Here is a 22,380-nt window from a genome sequence, read left to right as displayed (position 1 = left end):
GTTTCGAGTCAAACCGCTACTCTACTGTTGATAACGTCGTATGCGATACAAAAATGATATGAGAAGTCAGGTGACCCCGAAAATGCAGGAGATGAAAAAACATTGAACGTCACATCTATTCGGTACCTCGGCAGTGACATTGTTATCATATCACATTTTACATATATTTCAATTATTTTAATTTGTTATCAACGTATTTCTTTTAGTAAATAATCAATTAGGGACAAGAGTTCGAAGCATCGAGACGTGCCGAGAAGGTAGGGAAATTTTAACGAAGTTTATTATAAAGTTTAGTTTCGATTTAGAAGATTGGATTAGGTTAAAGCGTTAAATAAATAAGCTAAGTTCCGCTTATGTAAAAATAAAGTGTTCATTGTGTCCAAAGTGATTCCGAGCATTTGAAATAAGTCACAATCAATTAATCAATTGATAAAGATTAATTAACATTCGTTTTATTAATAATTTGTTTTATAATGATAATATTCTTTATTGTATATCAGATTTTACATCTATTAAGAGGAATTTTATTATAATAATTAATTACAAATAATAATTTAAATGTATTTTATTAGTAAATATTAATTTATATTTATTATCTTTAAAAGTTCATTGCCCACTCCACTTTACATAACATTAAAATACATCAAAATTTAAATAGGATATCTGAAAGTTATATTATTTTTCCATATTGTTATCAATATTTATTATTTTATTTGAGTTACTAAAATAATCTATAGCGTCCGGAATTATAACCATATATTCTATCATGGGTAAGGAAATGCAATAAAATTTCATATCACGAGTCCCACGCATCTCGTTAATTTTTCAATTTGACTTCTCTCGTAAAAATAATGGTTAACCATACCATAAGGCGTAAACCAAAATCGATTTCACGTTATAATAACCATTGAAAGCTACACAAAGGATCGTATCGAAACACTGCTGGGAACGAATTCTACTCCAAGACCAGAGTCATGTAATTACTCGTTACAATGGCAATGAATGAAATGGTGCAAAGTCAATTCTTCCTCCTGCAAATTAACACGAAAAACAATTGCTTAAATAAATTGGAGATATAGAAAAGAATAGAAATTAATAAATTTAAAACAGAAAGTAGGAAAAATAAAAATCAAAGTGTGCAAACGTATTCACCTAAGTGCAAAACTAATTATCTCGCGAGAGTTTTATCTACCATAATTTTGATTATTGATAAAACACATAAAACATTTCCAGAAAAGAATGATACAGACAATGTAACTGTGTTTACAAAGAGATTATGAACGCTCAATTTCGATGATTCATTTTCACATGAAAAATGTAAAGGACACAAATTTTTTCGTGGAAGTACGAAGGAAAGAATAATACATATATAGAAGATATAGGAAAAAAGCGGTGAATTTGCGCAACGTCGGACGATGTGCTAAGTTTCGCGGTTGAAGAAGCCTCGGGCGTCCAACCAGCAGAGCCTTGACATTTTCTTCGATTTTTTCTACGTATCGTTCGTCTACAAACCTTTTCTTCGATACATTAGAAAAATAAGCTGTAAGATGGACAGACTCGATTTCAAATGTTACTTTGCATTACGAGCTCGAAGAAAGTGAGGTTAGGATGACATTATAGGATGACGCCGTTTTGAAGAACCAATATCTTAAATTCGAAGAGGAACTATTTTTTAATAAGAAAGATAATGCAATTGTATGAAAAAGATTAATTTATTCATACACACAGGTACGGACATTTTTTATTTTAATTGTGTCTATAGATTGAGATATAAAAAATATAACTTAAAAAAATAACTACGCATTAGGTCATCGTTTGTATTTTGTAATATAGAAATACACCAGAATATTTCTTTATAAATACAATTTATGAAAAATGAAATGTACATAATGTATAAAAATATGTAAAATATCTAAAGTAGATGAAACAAATCTCAATTCTAGGTCCTATCGATTTATTTGTATTTCTACAAATATATATTCGCAGAAATATTTGCGGTCAAATATGATTTTATCTAATTAAATATTATTGAATGAAGTATAAATATACAATGCACTACTAATATACAATATTCTCACCCAATCTTTAATTTCTATCCAAATTTTTAATTCAAATTTCTATTATTCTCCCATAGTAATCTATAGCAAATCCAAATTCGTCTTATGTAACATAGTATCTCAAAATTTTGAGTGATCCCAAAAATCGTACGAGGGAGGAGAAGATCGAGAAGGAGCCGGCATGCGTGGTGGTAGAGCGAAGATCATAAAAGCTCGTGAGCAAGAGGATTCAGATAGTTTTGGTTTCGGAAGTCGAGACAGCAGGAGCTCGAGATGACCATAACAACGACCGCTCGTTTGTTGATCGCCTGCGGCGTCCTCGGCTTCGCGAGCTGTGAGTACTGTGAACAGTTGGAAAGTTTCGCGGGACGGCACAGGGGCAAGAGAGGGTCTGCCCTCTATGGCCCTTCTCACACGTGATACGTGTATCACGAACTGCGTATTGCGATACACGTTCGTGATACACTTCTAGAAATGAAACATACAGTCTCATTTGTTCGTGTATAGGTTGCCTGTGTCTATCGCCTGTGTTGATCATTCTTTGATCTACCGACTTCGTACGAAAAGTATCGCCAGCGGCGGAGGTACTTGGGATACACGAAACCAGTATCGCTATACTATATGTCACGAAAATCGTCGTGCGAACGCTTCCATTGGTATATACGTAGGGTAAGTGCTCCTATTATCGCCTAGGCCTAGCCCGTAATATCGCTCACCAGTAATATTTTGAGAAAAAATAGTAGGAAAGATTCGGCAACGTAAGTTCCACACAAATATATATGTATAAAAAGACGTATTTTATATTTGTACATGAAACACAAATAGTATCTCTTTCGCTTGAGACCTTATCTTTTACTTGAAAACAACTGAAAATTTGGTAGGCGATATTGGGGGCACTTACCCTAGATTCGGTATCTATCTGGAAGGAGGACTATCGCTCACGTATTTTGATATCCGATATTTCCATACGTGGCGCTTTCAGTCAATACGCGTGCTTCTCTTTATGATTGTGTTACGTCTATTAGAAATAACCAACCAGACTCGCATTCCTTCCAGAGGGCTTCTTTTCAGCTATCGTCTATACAAGATCGTATCTTCGAGAAAGCGAACGCCGTTCTCTTCATTTTGCGAAGCAGAATCAGTGACACTTCTTGCGTCTTATAATATATGGTCCTGAAGATACGTGTGCTCATCTGTGATTACTTATGAGAGACTCTTCCTCAGGGAGACTATCTTATTCATGAGAGACTGCAAAATGAAAGATATTATTATCCTTGTAATTTAAATTATTCAAAATATATCGTTTAACGAAGAATACGTTTTATTTGCAAAAAGAAAGATATTATCACTTGTAATTTGTTCGTTACGATGGAATTAATTAAGAATGGATGATTGATAAAAAAGAAATTGAAATAATAATTAGAAATAACGTTTCTAATTTTCCAATTTTCTAATAAACTATAAAACTTTAATGAATATTATTAATAAATATCATATTAATTTCAGTCAAAGGCCTTCAATTAATTAAATGTTATTTAATTAAATGCGAATACTAAGATGTTAATATACGATGTTCTTATTCAAGCTAGAAGAATATATTCTTAAAACATATAGAGAGATAAATATACAACTTCCAAGTTCAATTGTCACATGATAGAACAGGTATAATTAGCAATTTTGTATTCAGTCAATGGAATCATGTGATAAAACTTACAACATGATTACTATTACAGTGATATCGCTTCAGTAGAGTTTCTTTGTTAATGATCACAGTTATTGCGATAATAGGGATTCCAGAATCAGTGTAAATGCCAGTAATTACAGTAAAGATAAAAGTTAGTAGAGTACTTGTTGCAATGAAGTTTACAGCTCTTTAAAATTTGATCTTCTATAATACTGAATTCTCTAATCCTCGTATTAGATATCTTCTATCATAATGCCCCATAAAACAAGACATCTACAGTAATGCTAATGTTATTAAATATGTTATCTATAATAATACTATAGATTTACATATAATACAGAATATCCATAAAATATTTCCCATAATACTGATCTAACCGGTTCTTTCAAGAATCCAAGAACCATTGCCTCCTTTATGGATTCAGAATGCATTAAAAGATACTTCAACAGATTCTTCTGGTCATTATGTAGGTTCATAAACAAGTGGAAACAGATGGGGAGAGATATTTTAATGGCTTCAGCTTGTTTGCTCATGTAAATTGTGTCTTGTTGCTTAGGCTCCAAATTATTCCATCGATAAAAATAGTCGTGTTTGTTAAAATTCATTGACTGTCCCGGTAAACCATTCAGCTTTTCATCATCATGTTGCATCACCGCGTCACGTTTTGCACGACCATTCTCCCACAATAATTTTCATTATCGCTTTATGATCAAAATCACACCGTTTCTCATTAAGATCCTCACTCGATTGCTAACCTCAATGTTATTCGTTATTCACGCTACAAAAGAAATCAATTTGTTAATGCCGAAGATTTATCTAAAAGAAAGGAGAATATTAGGTTTTAATTCGCTATTATCGAACACATCAACTGAGAAGTGAAACATTTACAATATACTCTTGCAATATTTTCTGATCGCGTAAACAAATGGAGAGTTACAATAAAGCATCCTATAAATCATAGATTTCCGATTTTGTAATACGTTACGTAAACTGAAGACGACGATCTCGACGCCTGAGGGAAGCTACAGCTTCCGCTAAGCGAAGGAGAGATACTTAATCCTGAACTGGCATTAAGTGGTAATTTAACAGTGTCGTCACGCTATACATTCAGACTTTGATACCTTCCGTGATTTTTACGCGTTTTATATATACACATATATGTAAGGAATTCTAGAAAAAATTCACTTAAGTACTTTCAAGCATATAGTTTGAATTCATAAAATTTATGATTTTCAAAAAGGTTAAACGAGGAGATCCTTTTATTTGCAACTACTTTATATCGCTAACTACTTTTCTAAAATACTTCTCCATAATTGCATAATAATTTTTAAATCCATACCAAACTCTGTATGTAACTCGTTTTATGTACGTCTTTTAATAACATCGCATTTACATAACTTTCGCGCGTTATTTCACTTCTTAGTTGTTAGTCAGTGAACTGAGCTGCTTATTTGCAAAATCGGTTAACTTCACAAATCGTAAAATAGAGAAAGTTGATGAAATTATGTAAGAAGCGTCAATTAAATGCTTTTCCATCAAGAAATTTCAAAAATATCAAAAAATAGAATCAACCACTTCGATCTGTGAACGACTTGATTTAATTTCAATTTCAATTTCGGTTAGTATAATTGAATAATATTCGGTGTAAGATGAAGATAGATAGAGAAGTGCGGAGGTCAAATCGCATCCTCGAACTTTCTCCGTTCGAGAATTCGATAGTGAGCGTGAATACATGCGCGGTTCAGGGACCGGTTTCGTCTTCAAGGTGCTGCATTATGCAAGGGGCCAGGGTTTCCCAATCCGAAGGTCCGCGAAAAGAGCTTTACAGCCATTAACCATTCATTAGCAATCAGCGTCTTCTGCGTTCGTTTAACTTATCAATAAAGAAATAGAATGGTGTTAAGCGTAAAAGAGGAAGACATTTTTTAAAAGCTCTTTGAGTATGTAAAACAGGAAAAAGTATATTACAGCAACTGATAATTAAGGTAGTGTGCAATTAGGGATATTTTTCATATTTGATAATAATTAATGAAAGAATTTGGAGAGATTTTATGGGAAACTTGTGTAAACAATTTTTAAATAAATTACGATAGATATATAAGATAGATATACATATATACATAATCTTATATTGAGATTGACGAGTTTAAGAAGAACTAGACCAGATTTATAGAGAACAGATTATTAAATTTAGTAAAACTAAATCGAATGGATAAAAATTGGATGAAAAATTCTTAATATACTGTGACGAGTTACTTTTATCTTTTAAAAAATGATAAATCATAGAATTTCTTAAAATCTACTTTGAACTGATGTAAAATGAAAACATTTTGAAATATCTATTCCTGGAACATCATCGTCGTGGATCACTTCAGAAATGATGAAGTAAGAGGCACAGAACCAGTGCAAAATGATTCTGTAACAGAAGGTGAAATAACTCAGACGATTTCATAAAACTCTCATCGAGAAACTCTGTTGTGAAATAATATTGGAACAGGTGTTTGACAAATGTACGTTGAAAAACCTGGATTCTCCTAACAGCTTCATCTTCACATTCAATAACAGTTACTTGCAATCTCAAGAGAATCTTCTTTTGTTATACCATGACTGCTTCATTATTTTCCCTGAAATTCAAATTTTCATTATTAGTCTATTTCATTATTAAATATATAACATATATGATACATATAATAAATATAATACATATTAAATTATTATTAAGCAATATTGTTCATATAAACATATGTTTTAATATTACATAGGCGAACTGGGTCATTTAATATGTTTAGGAGAATTTCCACCCATTACTTTAATTGAAAAATATGTTTGGAAATTGCAAAAATATTAACAAATATATATTGCAACATATCCACAGAAACAGTTGTATAGACTGCTGTAAAATATTCCAAAAGGGAAACCTAAAAGAACCATATGTTACAATGAACTTATTATTTTTCTGAAGCAAACTGTTTCAAACGTTTTTCAATGTAACAATTCCTCTGGAAGAAAATCGAGGGTGGAATATTTACTGGATCATTGACAACCCAATTTTTCCCACAGAGTATGGAAATAACATGATTCAAGGTTAAATAGAGTTAGCAAGTAAAGAAAGCTGTTTACCTTATTTTCACAGCGGCCAGCGTATACAAAGATAGCTGTCCTGAAAAGAATGGTCGATTTTCTGTGCCATCCCAATGTGACGCTTACATCGAATGCATTGATGGTATCCCTGAACACAAATTATGTCCCGAGGGACTCTTATTCAATCCTAACGTGAGATTCTCCTATCCTTGTGAATATCCTGCTGGCGTGGATTGTGATGGAAGACCTAACCGACGTTAGTATCATGTGACAATAGTCTTTTCAAATTTGATCATTTTTTGTAAATTAACTCTGCAATATTATACTTACATTTTACAGGTATAGAATTTCATTGATGTTATTCACATTAGGAGAATTGTATATTTTAATCATTAAGGATATGCGAAGACAGCATCTAATTCCTTGAAAAATAATTTTATTGGCAATTCAATTAAAATAATAAAAATTAATTTTCAGAGACACCACAGCCAACTGAGGACTGTCCTCATCAGTATGGTTTCTTCAAAATCGGAGATCAACACAATTGTGGTAAATTCATGTCCTGTGTAGAGGGGAGAGCACATGTCTTCCATTGTCCCGAAGGGTTGGCCTTCAACTCTGAATCTTATCGTTGCGACTGGCCTGATCAAGTACCAGACTGCGATGTTGAATGTGAGCGGATTTTATATCTCCTCTTCTTTACATCTTTCAAACGTGTTTTTTATCTTCTTTCGTCACATCACGGCGTAAGGAATTTTTTACATATTAAAAGCATCATACAAGAGCAGGATTCCTACAGAAAGTGAAAGATGATGACTTAAACCTAAACACATAATTCTCTTCACATTCTCGAATCCTTACAAATATATACATTTCAATATCAAAGAATTGTAAACATTTACGATATTTGTAAGATATTAGTTTATTTTTAATTTTCATGTTTATCGTTGAAATTTCAGATTAATGAAAAATTTGCCAATTACATTGGGAATAATTATTTTTGTTACTGCAATTGAGGTGTATTCTGCAACAGAACAGATACACCAATTATATTTTAAGAGAGTTAGATTATTTTGAAGTAAGTTCAAACAGCATCTTTCATACAACTGTTATGTTGACACTGTTGTCGTTAAGATATCCAAAGGAAAAGATTTTGATGTTATTTTAAATGTCATTAAATATATCTAATTAGGGCGAGAACATTTATACCAATAACCTACATAGTATGGTAGCAAAAAGTGAAATTGCGCTGTTGTGTGATTCGTGACTTCAATTATTCACTACACTATTTAATTGTTAATTACTGTTTTACTATTGTCAATGTAGCATTCTTAGGACTCCGGTGCCCAAATGATCCTAACGATGAAAATCGGCTGTACAAGTTTGAGTTCTACGCCAGTCCTTATGATTGTCAGCGTTATTTCGTGTGTGTGAATGGTCGGCCACGATTGCAGGTTTGCGAAGAAGGAAAGGCTTTCAGCCAGCTGGAAAACACATGTCTTCCCGCGCACAACGTCAGTGGATGGTAAGCGGATTTCTAATAAATTTCCAATAAATCTCAAACGAGAGATGCAATTCTGTCAACACTTCTTCACTCGCCTATTTGACTTATCAGTCCTTCATGTACAAAGGAAATTAAACATTATATAGTCTTATTAGTTATATCAGATAATTAGTGTAGAATTCATAATAGTAACAATAATAATAATAAAAATTATAATTTTTTAATTCTCTAATAAATCTTTTTCACCATTTTGTATTGTTAAATATTAATAATATAACTATTTGTCTACTTTAGTAATTAGGTAAATTTTATAATTGGAGCTTCTAGGTAATTGATCAACGTATAGAAATACAATATTCCATTAAAGTTTTCTCTCTATAATTTAATATTACGTAATTCTTCCATAAAATTGTTCATTTTTTGTGAATTTTTATTTAATATACCCTTTTTATTTTCAGTGAACCACTCGGTTTGCCGCATGAGAAAAAGAAAGTTCCGTTAATAGGTACAGTTGTAGAGGGAGGATCATAGTGATGACTTTAATGTACGAATGAATGATTTGCAAAGATACGTTCATTTGAGAGTAAAACTATCACGAGTTGCTTTCGAGACCATTTCTCGCAAATGGACACTACGTTGAGAGTGAATATCCGATTTGATAGTGGCCAGCATAGTCGATCTCAACGCAGTGTCCACTTGCAAGATATATCTCGAGAAAATAATACATGCAATTACTATTGTGTGCCACTGTAGAAACTACAAGAAAATGAGTAAAATGTAATAATGTAAATACATGAATCATTGATAAGAAGAACTATTGTAAAAATGATGTGCTTGTATTTAGCACAAAATTGTAGACCAAATAGTTTTCAAATAAAAAGATCTGTTAGGAAAATAACAAACAATGTATACATATGTTCCACTTTATTTCGATTAATTATGAACTTTTACATCGAATATACATATATAAGAGCTTGGACTTGATCTCTAAAATAGAAAGCTGTTGAGACAAAAGATATAAATGTTTTTAAACATGGTATAATCCAATGCAATTACGCATTTGTACTTTTTAACAGATATAGTACTTTTTCATGATTTAACCAGAGAAAATGTTGTATCAGAGACGCTCTCATACATCGAAATATTTTATGTGCCTAAAAAATTCACATATCAAAGTACTAAATCTGTTTATCAAGCCTTCATTTTAAATTCCAGCTACTACACTGATTTACTAATTATAATTCATTCGTAATGTTGATATGTTCGTTCAATAATATTTTTTCAACGAATCTTCCTGGTAAAACAATAACAGCGAACAAGAAAGGAAACCAATAATTGACAATGAAATTGACATCGAAAAAATTCCACGTAACCCTCGTTAATCGGAATGTCTCCATACATCTATGTTTAATTATGAACAGTCGAGAACGTGATAACGGATAATGAATTGATTACATTTGAAATATAGATAGGCAATAAAGCACGTGGAAAATTTTCAACCGATCTCCTCGTGTTCGTAAGCTGAATTCACTGCAAGAAATAACAACCCGAATACACACATACAAGTATACACAAGAATAAAAACATACATTTGTTTGCAATTGTACATCATAAATACACACGTCACTGACAATTATTCACATATCCTATGTACAAAGTGATAAACGACAAAGGACTACATCTTGACAGTTAATCCAGACTCATTAGGAACGGATATGGACATCATTCGATTTCAATCCGTTCCATATTAGCAAAGTACAAGACTCAGGAAATCCACGTAACCCTGGTCAAATGAATTCTTTGCTGACACTAGTACTACCAACCTGAACTACTTCCTCAATCTTTTTATCCTGATAGGAATCAGGAGTAATTTTGTCAAACGCATATTTTGTATTTTTCATAAAACAATTAGTGGGTGGTAGTTCTAGATAATAATAGATAATGCGATATTCACAGACTAACGGTCGTTCACTTTGCTCGTTGACTACACGAAAAAATGATTGAAGATGGATATACAAATATAAAGCTAATACATATGTATATCCAACTTAAATTATTATATATCTACATCCGTTTACAGTCGGGTTCAGCAGATCCTGATGCAGTGTATATAACATCTATAGGTCAAAGGATAGAAGAACATGTATAAAAAAATAAACGTGTGTCTTTAAGTTTAAAATCTCCAGTTTACAATTTTAAAGAATCTGAGATATATTATTATATAAAAGAATAGCTGCAGAAAAGTCTTGAAAAACATTTGTCATTGTTAATTTATTATAAGTATATCCACAGTGCAATGTTAAACGAGGGAAGATTGATTTATTAGCCAATAGTTTCTTATTTTCTAGTCGTACAATAAATATCCACCGACATATATGTATGGAAACACTTATTCTTTTTTATTTTTATAATATACAGCACTAACACAAACATCATGAACATTTATTCTTGCAAAGCGATAAAAAGGACTCACTGGGAACGAACACCCATATAATTCGATTACAGCTTGTCCCACATGAATAACGTACAACTGCAAGGGAATCCGTGCTATTCTGGTAGAACGAATTCTTTGCCAATACGAAAATTACCATTCTGTTATGTCGGAAGGATATATTACGTTTCAATAATAGACAGTCGTAATTTTGTCAAATACACATTTTGCAGTATTCGCAAAACTATTGGTGAATGGCAATTCCAATGAAAATGCATGATAATTCATGGTAGATGAAAATGGATATATTATAAAATATTTAATATTGGGTCACTCAGAAAGTTAATGTATACCGTAATACGTATATTAACGTTAAAAATTGCTACTTATTTTTTATTTTCCTCGCCGGTTTCCTTCACTGAAAATTCTACATTATTTGCACGCAACACGAAAAGCGTTTTTTCGAATATAGTTCCCGCGTATTATCAAAACGTTCATTCTAATATTTTTAAATTAATCAATACTAATAGTTTGATATTAACACAGAACGAAATACGTATTATAATTGTCAGGTATAAATTTTCTCGTCGTGATTTACTAAAGATTAACATAGAACACGACAGTTAATTCGTTTTTACATTTAAGAATATTATTCTGACGTACCAGCAAATAATTCATCATAAAATTCTTGTAATTATATGATTCTTTGAATTTATTTTTTCCAAATATAAGTTTTCAAATTATATATATAATCGAATTAATAATATGTATATCATATAATAATTTGGTTGGATTACATTAATTTTTGTTAGTTTTATAGTTAATTTCTTATTCGATAAACGTTGTTGGAGCTTGGTTGAGATGTGCTACTCCACTCATCGTATTCATCAGATATGACACTCTCAGATTTTCACCTATACAGATCATTACAAAATTCCCTTAGTGGTAAAAGCTTTACCTCTTTGGTCGACGTAAAAAATCATATTGAAAAGTTCTCCGCCGAAAAACCTGAAAAGTCCTGGAACAATGGAATATTCAAATTGCGTGAAAGATAGAGAAAGATTGTGGAACAAAATGGCACCTATATAATTCAATAAATGTATATCCAAATTTAAATGTGCTGCATTTGAATTTTCCTTAAAAATCGGAACGAACTTTCTGAGCGACGTGTACATTTAGTTTAAATTATTATAATTTCACGCGCACTTACAATTGGACTTAATGTAATTTGATGCAGTTCGTAAATCTAGGATATAAGAATTTCTGTAAAGAATAAACGTGTGTGTTTAAGCTTACAGTTAGCAATTTAAAGCAAAATGGTCATAGAAATACTGGCAAGTCATTTATCACTGCTACAGTTCAGCGTTAAATTGTACTAATTACCCTACGGTGATAATACTTGTCAATTAAATTGTTTCGTAAATCACTCTACAGCAAAACTCAATGAAATCCTTTAGAAACCTTTGTATAACAATTATAATGCAAATAGTAACATCCACAAAAATGGAAATTTTGTAAGTCCATCTTCCCTTGTTTTGGCAACTTCATTATAAAAAATATAGAGTAATACAAAAGCAATAGAAGAAATACGGATGTTGAATTATTCAAGACTTTTTAGCAGCGTTATGATCAAAACAGTTTTGGCGGACCGTTGATGGATTTACAGTCTTCATACGTTTTATAATAATCGTGTATAGTACACGTTCTTTCACTGAAGAAATTTTCTCATTATTTTTATTGGCTGTTTGCACGCAGAGTCTTAGTAGTAAACTGATTTAAATCTGATTACGGGTTTTATGGGGGACCATGATGTAAATTGTGTAGCTCGTAGGCGAGATGACAACACTCTGAATCACTCCAACAATGCTGCTCTCGAATTCTATCTGTATTGAGTCCTGTGCAAGGTGTTACTTCCGAAACCTAAAATGAAATCCAGTCTTAGAACATAGATTTATTAATCCTTAGTTAGCTGAAAGTATGAAAAATACATTAGCTCCATTTAATATACTTTTAAGTATATTATTAAATATTTAATTCATTCATTAATTAATTAAATTTATTTACGCGAATAAATAAACGCTTCAATATCTTTGAAATTTCTATGACATTTTCTGAGCGTAATATATTCGATTTATTATACAATTCTAAAAATCTACTTTATAAAATTGCTTTTTACACTTGATCATGTGAATCACGTAGATGGGTGGAACTCTGTACTCACGTTCGAGCAAAAGGAAAGTAAAGATTGATCCGTGTATTTACTGTAGAGGGGTGACGTGTGATTCGCCTGTTGATCCTGATTTCCCGGATATGTGCTCTGTCCGTTCCCTGCGATTTCCAAGTAACCTCTGCTACTCGCTAAACTACCTCCTCGCGTACCAATATCTGAGAGAATGAACAGTCACATTCCTTAACGCTTCGATACCCTCTTCAACTCCATCAGAAATATATCAAATATAAAGAATCAGACTAATTTACATCGTAGCTCACGCAATTTTACAAACAGAATACTTTCAATGTTGACACAAACAAATATAGAATGGCAAATAAAATTGATTAAAAAGAGTTTGAGAATTTACAATTATTCTCCCGTCTAAAACTCATTTTTTGGACATTCTTACCACTTCAGGATGAAAAATATTAAAGATCTACAAGCAAGAAAGCAACTATTCTGTACAAATGCAGAGATTCGCTGTTTCTACTGAACCATAAATCAAAGAAAATGAAAAAAAAAATAAATAAATGGGAAGAGAAACTGAATCATCATCATTCACGACAAATTATAGCAAATGACTGGTGAAGGTCTTGAGCACTGGAATATTAATAACCAGAAAAGAATATCAAGTTGACTACTAATGATTCTTATTAATGATTCTCGTTTTAATCACCAACAACCTATTTCTCAAGGTATTATAATACGGACTGATATCTGCCAAAAGTAATGAAATAATGATCAACTAGTCCATAATATCAGAACAAATGATCCGATCACGCATACCAATTTTTAATATTGATAGAAATCTTTCGTCAAATTAAAATGCATTAATTGATTAGAACATAACACAGAAACATGCAGACTGGTGAAGATGTGAAAATGAAATGTCAAAGACGGTGTTGAAAATGTAACAGCCAGCGGTATCGAGATAGCATTGAAGGCGTGCGTGAGAGAACGAAGGATTTGATAGGGTAGAGAGGACACCTTGTGTACTCGCCATCGAGTGGGTTGAGCGTCGAGTTGTCCTGTCGTGAAGAAAACAGAGCCAAGGTTCTTTCCACCAACGTGGCCGCTTTGACTGTCTACCAAGTTTCGATGCATTGCAGCTGCATATGCTGTTAGAGTGGGTGGATGGTCTTGAGTTCCACCTAGTGCGAAAACGAGGCAATTTTTGGCTCCTGATCGCCTTGGTTACCTCGGTTCGCACCTCACCGTTCAGGAAACAATACAAAACAGCCACGAAAAAACCCTATTACCAAAAAAAGAACAAGAAATTTAATTAAGAGCCATAATTATAACGTTGTAATGAACAACTGACGAGGATGGAACTTTAAGCCACAATGGAATGGAAAGCGCAGAGAGAATTGGACGTTGCAGATGAAGATATTATAAAATAGCGAAGTCGAAGAAAAGTGTAGAGACTGTCTAAGTCATATACCTGAAAAGAAGCGAACAGTTGGTCGCAGAAGAGCCACACAACTTCAACAGTCTCATCTACACCAATACTATAAGACATGCCTAAGAAAACGGTATAATGTACTCCGAAGAGTGGCACCAGGACCAATGTACTTTTCGCCCACCTTCTGCAAAGTAATTCAGAGTGTTTAACACGCGAAGAACAATCTACACTCAAAGAGAACTGAAGCTACTCATCTTCTGGAACGAGGTAGCTTGTAGGAGTTCTCAGACAACTAGGTTGTGTAAACGGACGTATAACTCAAAGGATTTATCGGAAATTAGGTGGCGAAACTTACTTGTATCTTTGCGTCTCCTCCGATACTGTGGACTTGAGCTTCAACAGGAGCACTCTAACGATATTGACGAACAGCCCAAAATTGATCTGTGGAATTTGAAACCGGTAGTTCTCATATTCAAGTCTATCGAAGTGATCAAAAAGTTTTAATGTGGAAAAAGTTATGAACACTTTTCCCAAGTTGCGACAAGAAGAGTGAGACAAAGTTGAACAACTTGAGTAGAATATAGAAGATACACGATTATCTTGGAAAATTCCTTATATAGCCTTACGTAACTTACCAGAATCGACAGCATAGTAGGAACTCGAATGAGGAGGAAGAGGTTGGAATTTTCATGAGTGGTCCAGCAATACTTGTTATCAAGAGTCACTCTCGCCACTATCCAGCACGATACGAATACAGCTGGCAGACCTGAGAGCACAGGCACGTAGAGAAACTAACTTTGCTACTTTACATGATAATTTCACTAAAGCAGTTTAGGAAACTCTAAACAACAACATAAGACAACACGAACGACAAGTTCACATAGCCACTGCTATCTTTCACGATGCAAATTTTTCCAAAATTGATATTTCTTACCACATTAATATCAAAAAAAAAAGAAAGAAAAAAGGAAAGAACAAAGACAGAACTATGAATTAACTATATCATATGAATGAACAATATACTTGATAAAATTTAGAGAAGCTCAGAATTTTCAAGGAATTACTACATTAGTCAGAAAATAGCTATTGAGAGATGCTCACCCCATCCGAGGCAAACGTAGCCAATGATGCTTGAGTTTATATCGGTGAAGAGTGCTAGAAAGACTAAGTTGTGTAAGTAGAGACCCTCCATTAATATCCAAAAGTAGTTTGCAAGGATGAAGTATTGCCAGAAGCTGGTGAACACCTTGCACAGCCAGCTGTTTTCTTTCTCGTCCACTAGCCAATATGTGTTTCCATTTTTTATCATAACATCTGAGGCTAAGGCGATTCCAGAGACGAACAGTATGTCCTTCATCAGTGCCATAAACGCGCGGAGCATGAACGAGGCGAACAAATGCATGTGCAGCATATTCCGGGGGCACCTCAATTTCCTACGTCCAATTTGGGATAAACTTAAAGTAATGATTCGGGATTTTAAAGATCAGATATTGAAACATGTTAGCTAATAAAATTAACAAGTTGTTCCATGTATTTGTATTTCTAATTTTTCTTGCATGGAATTATAAACAACAAGCATTAAAAGCGTCTGGTGCACGCAGATGATAAGAGAATTGTTGAATAAGAAAAAAGAAGATCCGCCATCAAAAAAATATAATTTCTCTCTGACTAAATTCTCTTCTCTACTTGATGAAATTGCGACGGTCGGATTACTCGTATTTTGATTTACCCCAAGAAATAAAATTAATTCAACGTTATACTTTGAAACGTACAATTTGTGAATTAATATATGGAAGTCAATAATTGTAAGTATTAGTACAAACTCATGCGACAACCTAATATAATCAGAATGGAGGAATAGAAAAATTGAAATATTATAGGCTCTAACTCTAAATAATAAAAATACCTTTTGCTATAAGCTACTTATTAAAAATTGAAAAACAGAAATAAAAAGTAATATCCCTGAGCTGATACTTACTTGATCACAACCAAAATTAAGAAAGCTATCACCAGAGTGAAGAGAGAGACGGTATACCCGACTTTCGAGATGGTCTTTACTATCGGGAAAAATTTCTGAAACATAAGTTACTGTTAATTAGAACATTTATTAAATCTTGCAAAGGTAATTGGAGACATTATGAAGCACGGGGGAAATCAGTCTGCGTGAATGTGATCGATAAACCGCAGGTTTCAATCAAAGAGAGGCCACCGATATGGTGCACATGCTAATTTTGTTGCGAGAGCAAATTGGCCATGATACAATATTCTGTTTCCCCATTTTTCACAAAAGATTGTAACACTATCGAATTAATTACACATAATGGGACTTCACGTCGTGCTAAGCAATTCTGAGAATTGCAACAGGAACGCAATAAATAGTCTCTAATCATCGACTGCCTTTTGAAAAATGTTTGACCTCATTCGCGTAATTCCCATCGATTTCTATCTCCTCTGAACGAGTTTCTGACATTTCTGTTCCTTTTTCCACAGATTAACTTTTTTTTTCTCATGATCAATGAAGTCTTGAAGCTTCAAAGTAGTCAAGGTTCCAAGATGATAACAAAAAAACTCAGAATCTGGTTCCATGGTAGTATTATTATTATATTTCCTAACGACCCATTCAATTAAATATGCTATCTGTGGATTCCTTCTGGATGGTTTCTTATTAATGTCACTGATAAATTTAATAGTATTCACAAGCATTTACTTTAATAAGAGTGCCGTTGTTCTTTTGACCACCGGGCAGTGCCATTACAACAGTCACCAATGAATTTCTGTAGCATTGACTGTAGTTGCTCCAAGTACTATTGGTACTACTATTCCAAAACCACTGGCCATCTGACATGCATTCTCTGGATGCATTCGCCTGGAAATTCAAATATATTCATTAGAACAGAATGAAGTGAAGTACAAGTGAAACACATCATGAAAATTGGAATCGTTCAAATTCATTATTAAAGTGTTAATCTAGATTTTCTAGTAATTTCAAATTGTTGTGACTTCTAATGATTCAATAATAGCAATACGACAATATAATAGTCAACATTTTAGTAATGTTTTCATTAGAAATTGCAGGAATTGCAATTTTAATTATGATAATTACCTGGACATCAAACCCAGTGATATAAGAAGGACAGGGCAGGATGGCCATCTCCCCAGGTGCCGTTGATTGCCAGCACAATATCCCATCCCAAACTTCCGGGCACCAGCCTGCACACCATGACATTCTTTATGTTTTTTGTTTTCATTTTTTACACGGCAGGGAAGCAATATATCACACTATGGTATCGCGTGTGCACGAAAGAAAAAAAGCTGACCGCGTGGTTTTCATTTGATATCACTCATGGGAAGGTATTGGATTAAGGAGCTTTTTATCATCATCCTACATTTACTCGGCTTTCAAAAGTTCGTTCAATTTTGCTCTGATTTCGAAAACTCTTCATTTCGCCGAAACGTGACTCTGCTCTTTCATTTTCGTCAGAGGTAAAAGCTTTCAATTTTAAAGCGATTCCTGTTACACATTTTATAGAAAATTCTCTACAAATATTTTAAACAGCTTTATAAATATATTTTATAATTAATCGTCTAGTGAAATGGTGTAATTATAATTGCGTGATTAAGGTCCAATCAAATATTTATAATTTACCCCTTAATTAAAATGTGCAACAATATAATTTCCCTGAAAATATTGTTGGATATGCTAAAGATCGAGATCTGTAGAATTTTTACAAAGGCTCTTTGTCAAATATCTTGAATTTATTTCTTCATAAATATCTTCTAATTAAAATTTCGTAGCAACGAAATCTGAATAGATATCGTTAGTTTCTTAGAATTTCTTTCTGAGAATTTAAGAGAGAAGTTTTAATTTGTTTCTTGATAAACAAAATTCCATTGGTACGAGCCAGTGATATCATGGACAAAAATAATTTTTCAATGAAAACGGTTGTCGAAACGAACCGGGATTTTCCCGCTGTATTTTTCGTTGAATAATGGATACTTTGATATATCGTGCCGAGACATTATGACAACTGAACGATCTTGTCTGTTTTTTTATTCAATGAAATCTCTTGTGATCATGCGCAACGTCAAGCGAATATTCCGCTATTACATCCAATATTGTCGTATTTTAATTTTACATATTTCCATTATCTCCTACTATATAGTATTATTACTCTAAGTACAGCATTATGAGATATTGAACGAAATGGAATTAGAGAACTGATGCAAACAACATTTTTTATCACGTCAATCGATAACGCAGTCAACAAGTTCATTGTGTTTGCCTTTTCTAGAATAAACATCCTTCTGAGCAATTTTCTAAAAAATCACAAAAGGAAGAAAACGCTACTGTATACGAGTAACAGTTTAATGAAATAAAATTGTAAAAACGAAATGAAATTCCGTGTTTGCTCTTGCTGGAACAAAGTAAACTTTCCAATCCTGCTTCGATGAATCCAGCGTTTTTACAATTAATGTTAAATTAATGTAGAATGAAATTAATAAAATGTGCCGGATGTCTAAAACTGTAATTTCGCCAAAGTAGAAGCAGAGGAATTCGCAACTTTGACTTTTCGTGACTTGTAAAAAGCGATATTGCATTTCTGACTCATCTGTTTCCTGAGGCACGCGTGGCCCACTTCCGGTACACGCCCGGCGAAGCCACTGAATCGAAATTCTCCATGAGTTGTTATCACCCCATCGACAGCCTTGTAAATTATCTCGACGTCAAGATTGATTTATCGGGCTCGAAGTTTTCGAAAAAAGGGAAAGAAGGAGGAGCTGGAAACCGGAGTTAAAAGCAATACTTGCAATCCTGCTGGTATAAAATTTCACGAGTCGAAGGAAATTAACGCAACCGACATTTCAACGTTATCGATCATTCTAGTACTTTGAAATTAATCGACAAAAATCATCTGAGTGTGCCAAATTTTACGCCTTGTGTGATTTGGGGAAAATATGATATAAACGAAATTTGTTTAATCTTCAACAACTTTTTAAAGAAAAAGTATAGCTTCCTTTTTCAGTAAGCTTCTTAATTTTCTTTTTTCACATTTGTTGCAAAGGAAATTCGATATTTGCAGCTAAAATTTGTAATTATTGTATTGCTATGTAAAGTAAGAGAAAGTATAGGGAAAGAAGTTACACAATTCTTTTATGCAATTTTTATGAAATTGCTTTAAAGATGTTAAAAGTCATCTGATATTTCCTTTTGTTTGATAAAACAATGTCAAGCGATAATTAAAATGGAAATTAATTCGTGATAGGCGTTTACTATATTGCTTTTTAATAGGCAGATCTGAAAAGGCTCGTTAACGGAATAGCTTTGTCACGAATCGATTTTTCATTAAGCGATTAGTATCAATATCAATATATGCTTCCTGTCACACGATGCCTCGTAATTTAATTATTATATCAGTCTGGTCGGTTCCTTTTCTTTCAATCCATTATCTGCTCGCGTTCTTTTACTTCTACGAAGCTTGTTTTATTCAAGGACGAAGACATCCCCGTTAATTAATTAAACGGTCCACGCAGTTCTCCGTTTGAATTAAAATGTAAAACATGATCAGCTGATAACTGTAAGAAAGAAATTCCAATCCAATTAATATATTTTATTAGAATATATTATGTATCATATATATAACATATATTATATATTAAATGAAGATATGTCTCACACTACTCTGGACAAATTGCTCTACTCTTCATCGCACTCTGTATGAATATAATCTTCTTAAATATTCCTTACTGTCCACTTTTATAATTTGTGCTTGCTGTTGCTCTTCATTGCACTCTGTATGAATATAATCTTTTTAAATATTCCTTAATGTCCACTTTTATAATTTGTGCTTGCTGTTTTTATTTTTGTATATCTTTGATCTAAGTTAACAAGAACGTTCAATTGTACTATTTCTTCTTGTCTATAACATAGCAACATGCTGCATAAAAATGAAGAAGAAATGAAACAGTAATATTTTCCATACGCTTTTTCATAAAATGTACTTTTCTTCAAAATTTACTAATTTCAAGATGTTTTGTCAATTGGAAATTATCACTCAATTTGATACGATTCAAAATATGCTTTGTTCTGCTATATTACATATTAGATTCTTGTCTCTTCAACAAAGATATCGTGATTATTACAATCTTAAAAATAAGTCAATCCTGTCGAACAAATTATGAAATAAAATCTATAGTTTCGATTGATTCGCTAACAATCTTTAATCCTGTGGCAACTGATCAACCATTATTGACCCGTGAAAGAGTATCATGCGCTGAATGAAGTCAATTTAATGCAGTTAAATCCATCAATTTCCTTCAAATGTGTGAATGTAAAAACCGAAGTTTAATGATTACAGGAAACGTTGAAAAAAGGAAAAAAGAAGAGAAATAATTTTCTAGCAACAAATACTATTTTTGCCCGCATCTGGGAGTGCGATAGCCATAATTGGATGAGGCAGCAAAGCCCTCGACCGACACGAAAATCGTGATTTGAATCCCAGCTCTGTTTCCCATTTTCTCGGCCGCTTTTTCCTCGCTAAATTTTCCCCCGGCAACGGGAAACGACCCATGAATTTCCCAAATCCTTTTACGATTCGAAAGGCATTTAAATTCTCAACATTTTTCACCAGCCTGTTCTCTCGAATTACACGCGGCACTAAAGCGTGTGGGACAAATAGCCAGACTAGCACTAGAGAGCCGGTTGGTTTCGTATTAAATTTCCACTTCTAGCGCGTCTGTCGCGTTTCATAAATTTCTCGTTACAAACGGGTCATGGGAAATTCATGGAATGATCGTGAAATCCCCTAGCTCGAAGCTGATGGAGCAATATATTTGTGTGTATTGCTCACGCTGAATGATTAATTACAGAATTGGCGCTGGTACATTCATTACCCAAACACGAAATTCAATGTTATCTCCAGATGTTTAACAATTTCCATGTATTTAACATTCGAATGTTAAAGGTAGCGTTATCGATAGGAAAATACTTTTCACGTTAGATGAAAGAAAAATTCCAAAAATTTTCGCGAGGAAGAAGATTGGAAGAAAAAGATGGCGTGAAGTTATGTTAGTCACTGTTGTTTCTTGTACGTAGCTCTTGTCTTCCTATTTTACATCTTCCTTTTATCTCATCTTCTTCGTTGGTCGTACTATATCTACGCTTTCATTCAAACTCCTATCAGATGCCTACAGACTAGTAGCGTGCTATTGTATTTGTGAGATTAATCAGATGGATCACACTGAGAGATAAGGAATGCACGGAAATAGTAAGAGCAACAACCGAAAAATGCGGGAACTGGTAAACTTCATAAAGGGAAGCATAAAGCTTTCCGCATGGACAGATAGACAAAGCAAAGCAACGCGAAGAGAAACGAAATTCCAAAGACTGACGTAGATATATGTATGGCAATCTATATAACAGCTTAAGATGTAGATATACTTAGAGGATTAAGATTTGGCTTTAAGGAATGAACTAAGAGTGCTCTTAGACGATTGACAATATTGTTAACAAATACTGATGATATTGTATTCAAGATACATATTGATGTTTCCAGTTGAGCATCTTGAAATATTGACAATAAATGTTGAGAATATATATTAATCATCCATAATGGTTATTCGCGATCCAAACTTTGTAAGAAAAGAAATTAGCTCTAATAGTATAATTTTTCAAATTTATCTAATAGTAGTTATGATGTCTGCTTTAAATTAAATAATATTTCATCGCAGGAGGAAAGGTCGAATGAAGATATTACAATATAATTTTAATTAAACTGCATCAGAGCGCATCGAATATCCAAAGATATCTAGGGGATTTCCCATGGAAATGGAGAATGGCTTTAGAGGAGTAACGTCAGCTGCCAAACGTAGCTACACTTCCGTAACTGCCGATGGTCTAATTCGACGAAATAACTCGAATTAAGTCGTACCAAACCCCTTGGCTATGAGCTTAATCGACATCGAAGTCGTTGAAACTCTCGACCTTCCAGTTCCTGTTGATTATTTTAGAA

General features: G+C 33.2%; 2 protein-coding genes and 1 long non-coding RNA gene across 11 annotated transcripts in view; 1 reads left to right on the top strand and 2 right to left on the bottom strand.

Moving 5' to 3' along the window:
* Positions 1-120: 120 nt before the first annotated feature.
* Positions 121-9,235, top strand: LOC126925801 (protein obstructor-E-like). 2 transcript variants are annotated; one of them, XM_050741789.1, is made up of 7 exons: positions 121-257; positions 1,234-1,728; positions 2,135-2,391; positions 6,875-7,078; positions 7,300-7,494; positions 8,149-8,347; positions 8,785-9,235. In XM_050741789.1, exons 3-7 carry the CDS (start codon positions 2,331-2,333, stop codon positions 8,855-8,857), a joined length of 732 nt encoding a protein of 243 aa, XP_050597746.1. In that variant the 5' UTR covers positions 121-257; positions 1,234-1,728; positions 2,135-2,330; the 3' UTR covers positions 8,858-9,235. The 2 variants fall into 2 exon arrangements, with proteins under 2 accessions (XP_050597746.1, XP_050597747.1); XM_050741790.1 differs by lacking the exon at positions 121-257 and having other exon boundaries at positions 792-1,728.
* On the bottom strand, positions 1,694-4,912 carry LOC126925825 (uncharacterized). Its single transcript, XR_007714115.1, has 2 exons — positions 3,772-4,912; positions 1,694-3,305 (listed from the first exon to the last, which is right to left on the bottom strand). It is a non-coding gene; the product is annotated as an uncharacterized LOC126925825 (long non-coding RNA).
* LOC126925753 (vasoactive intestinal polypeptide receptor 2-like) overlaps positions 9,236-22,380 on the bottom strand; it is a 31,565-nt gene continuing 18,420 nt past the window's right edge. The window contains exons 4-13 of one of the 8 annotated variants that reach the window (XR_007714095.1): positions 17,475-17,581; positions 17,079-17,237; positions 16,350-16,444; positions 15,473-15,825; positions 15,007-15,137; positions 14,727-14,812; positions 14,411-14,555; positions 13,970-14,221; positions 12,979-13,142; positions 9,236-12,677 (exon numbers count right to left, since the gene is read on the bottom strand). Coding sequence is in view for 7 of the 8 variants with exons in the window: in XM_050741684.1 (XP_050597641.1) it covers positions 12,552-12,677; positions 12,979-13,142; positions 13,957-14,221; positions 14,411-14,555; positions 14,727-14,812; positions 15,007-15,137; positions 15,473-15,825; positions 16,350-16,444; positions 17,079-17,237; positions 17,475-17,581 (1,631 nt within the window). In the remaining variant the exon portion in view is untranslated. Of the gene's footprint in view, positions 12,678-12,978; positions 13,143-13,956; positions 14,222-14,410; positions 14,556-14,726; positions 14,813-15,006; positions 15,138-15,472; positions 15,826-16,349; positions 16,445-16,686; positions 17,046-17,078; positions 17,238-17,474; positions 17,582-22,380 lie in introns of those variants that run through there. The other 7 variants (XM_050741684.1, XM_050741685.1, XM_050741686.1 and 4 more) reach the window with 7 other exon arrangements.

Source organism: Bombus affinis, chromosome 16 (assembly GCF_024516045.1).
Source record: "Bombus affinis isolate iyBomAffi1 chromosome 16, iyBomAffi1.2, whole genome shotgun sequence".
Lineage (NCBI taxonomy): Eukaryota > Metazoa > Arthropoda > Insecta > Hymenoptera > Apidae > Bombus > Bombus affinis.
This window is presented reverse-complemented; position numbering and strand designations above follow the sequence as displayed.

Bases quoted from the DNA above. Each gene is read 5' to 3' on its own strand.
- LOC126925801 (XM_050741789.1), top strand. From the start codon at position 2,331: ATGACCATAACAACGACCGCTCGTTTGTTGATCGCCTGCGGCGTCCTC. The intron at 2,392-6,874 runs GTGAGTACTGTG...TTATTTTCACAG, and splicing joins CGTCCTCGGCTTCGCGAGCT to CGGCCAGCGTATACAAAGAT. The intron at 8,348-8,784 runs GTAAGCGGATTT...TTTTATTTTCAG, and splicing joins GCGCACAACGTCAGTGGATG to TGAACCACTCGGTTTGCCGC.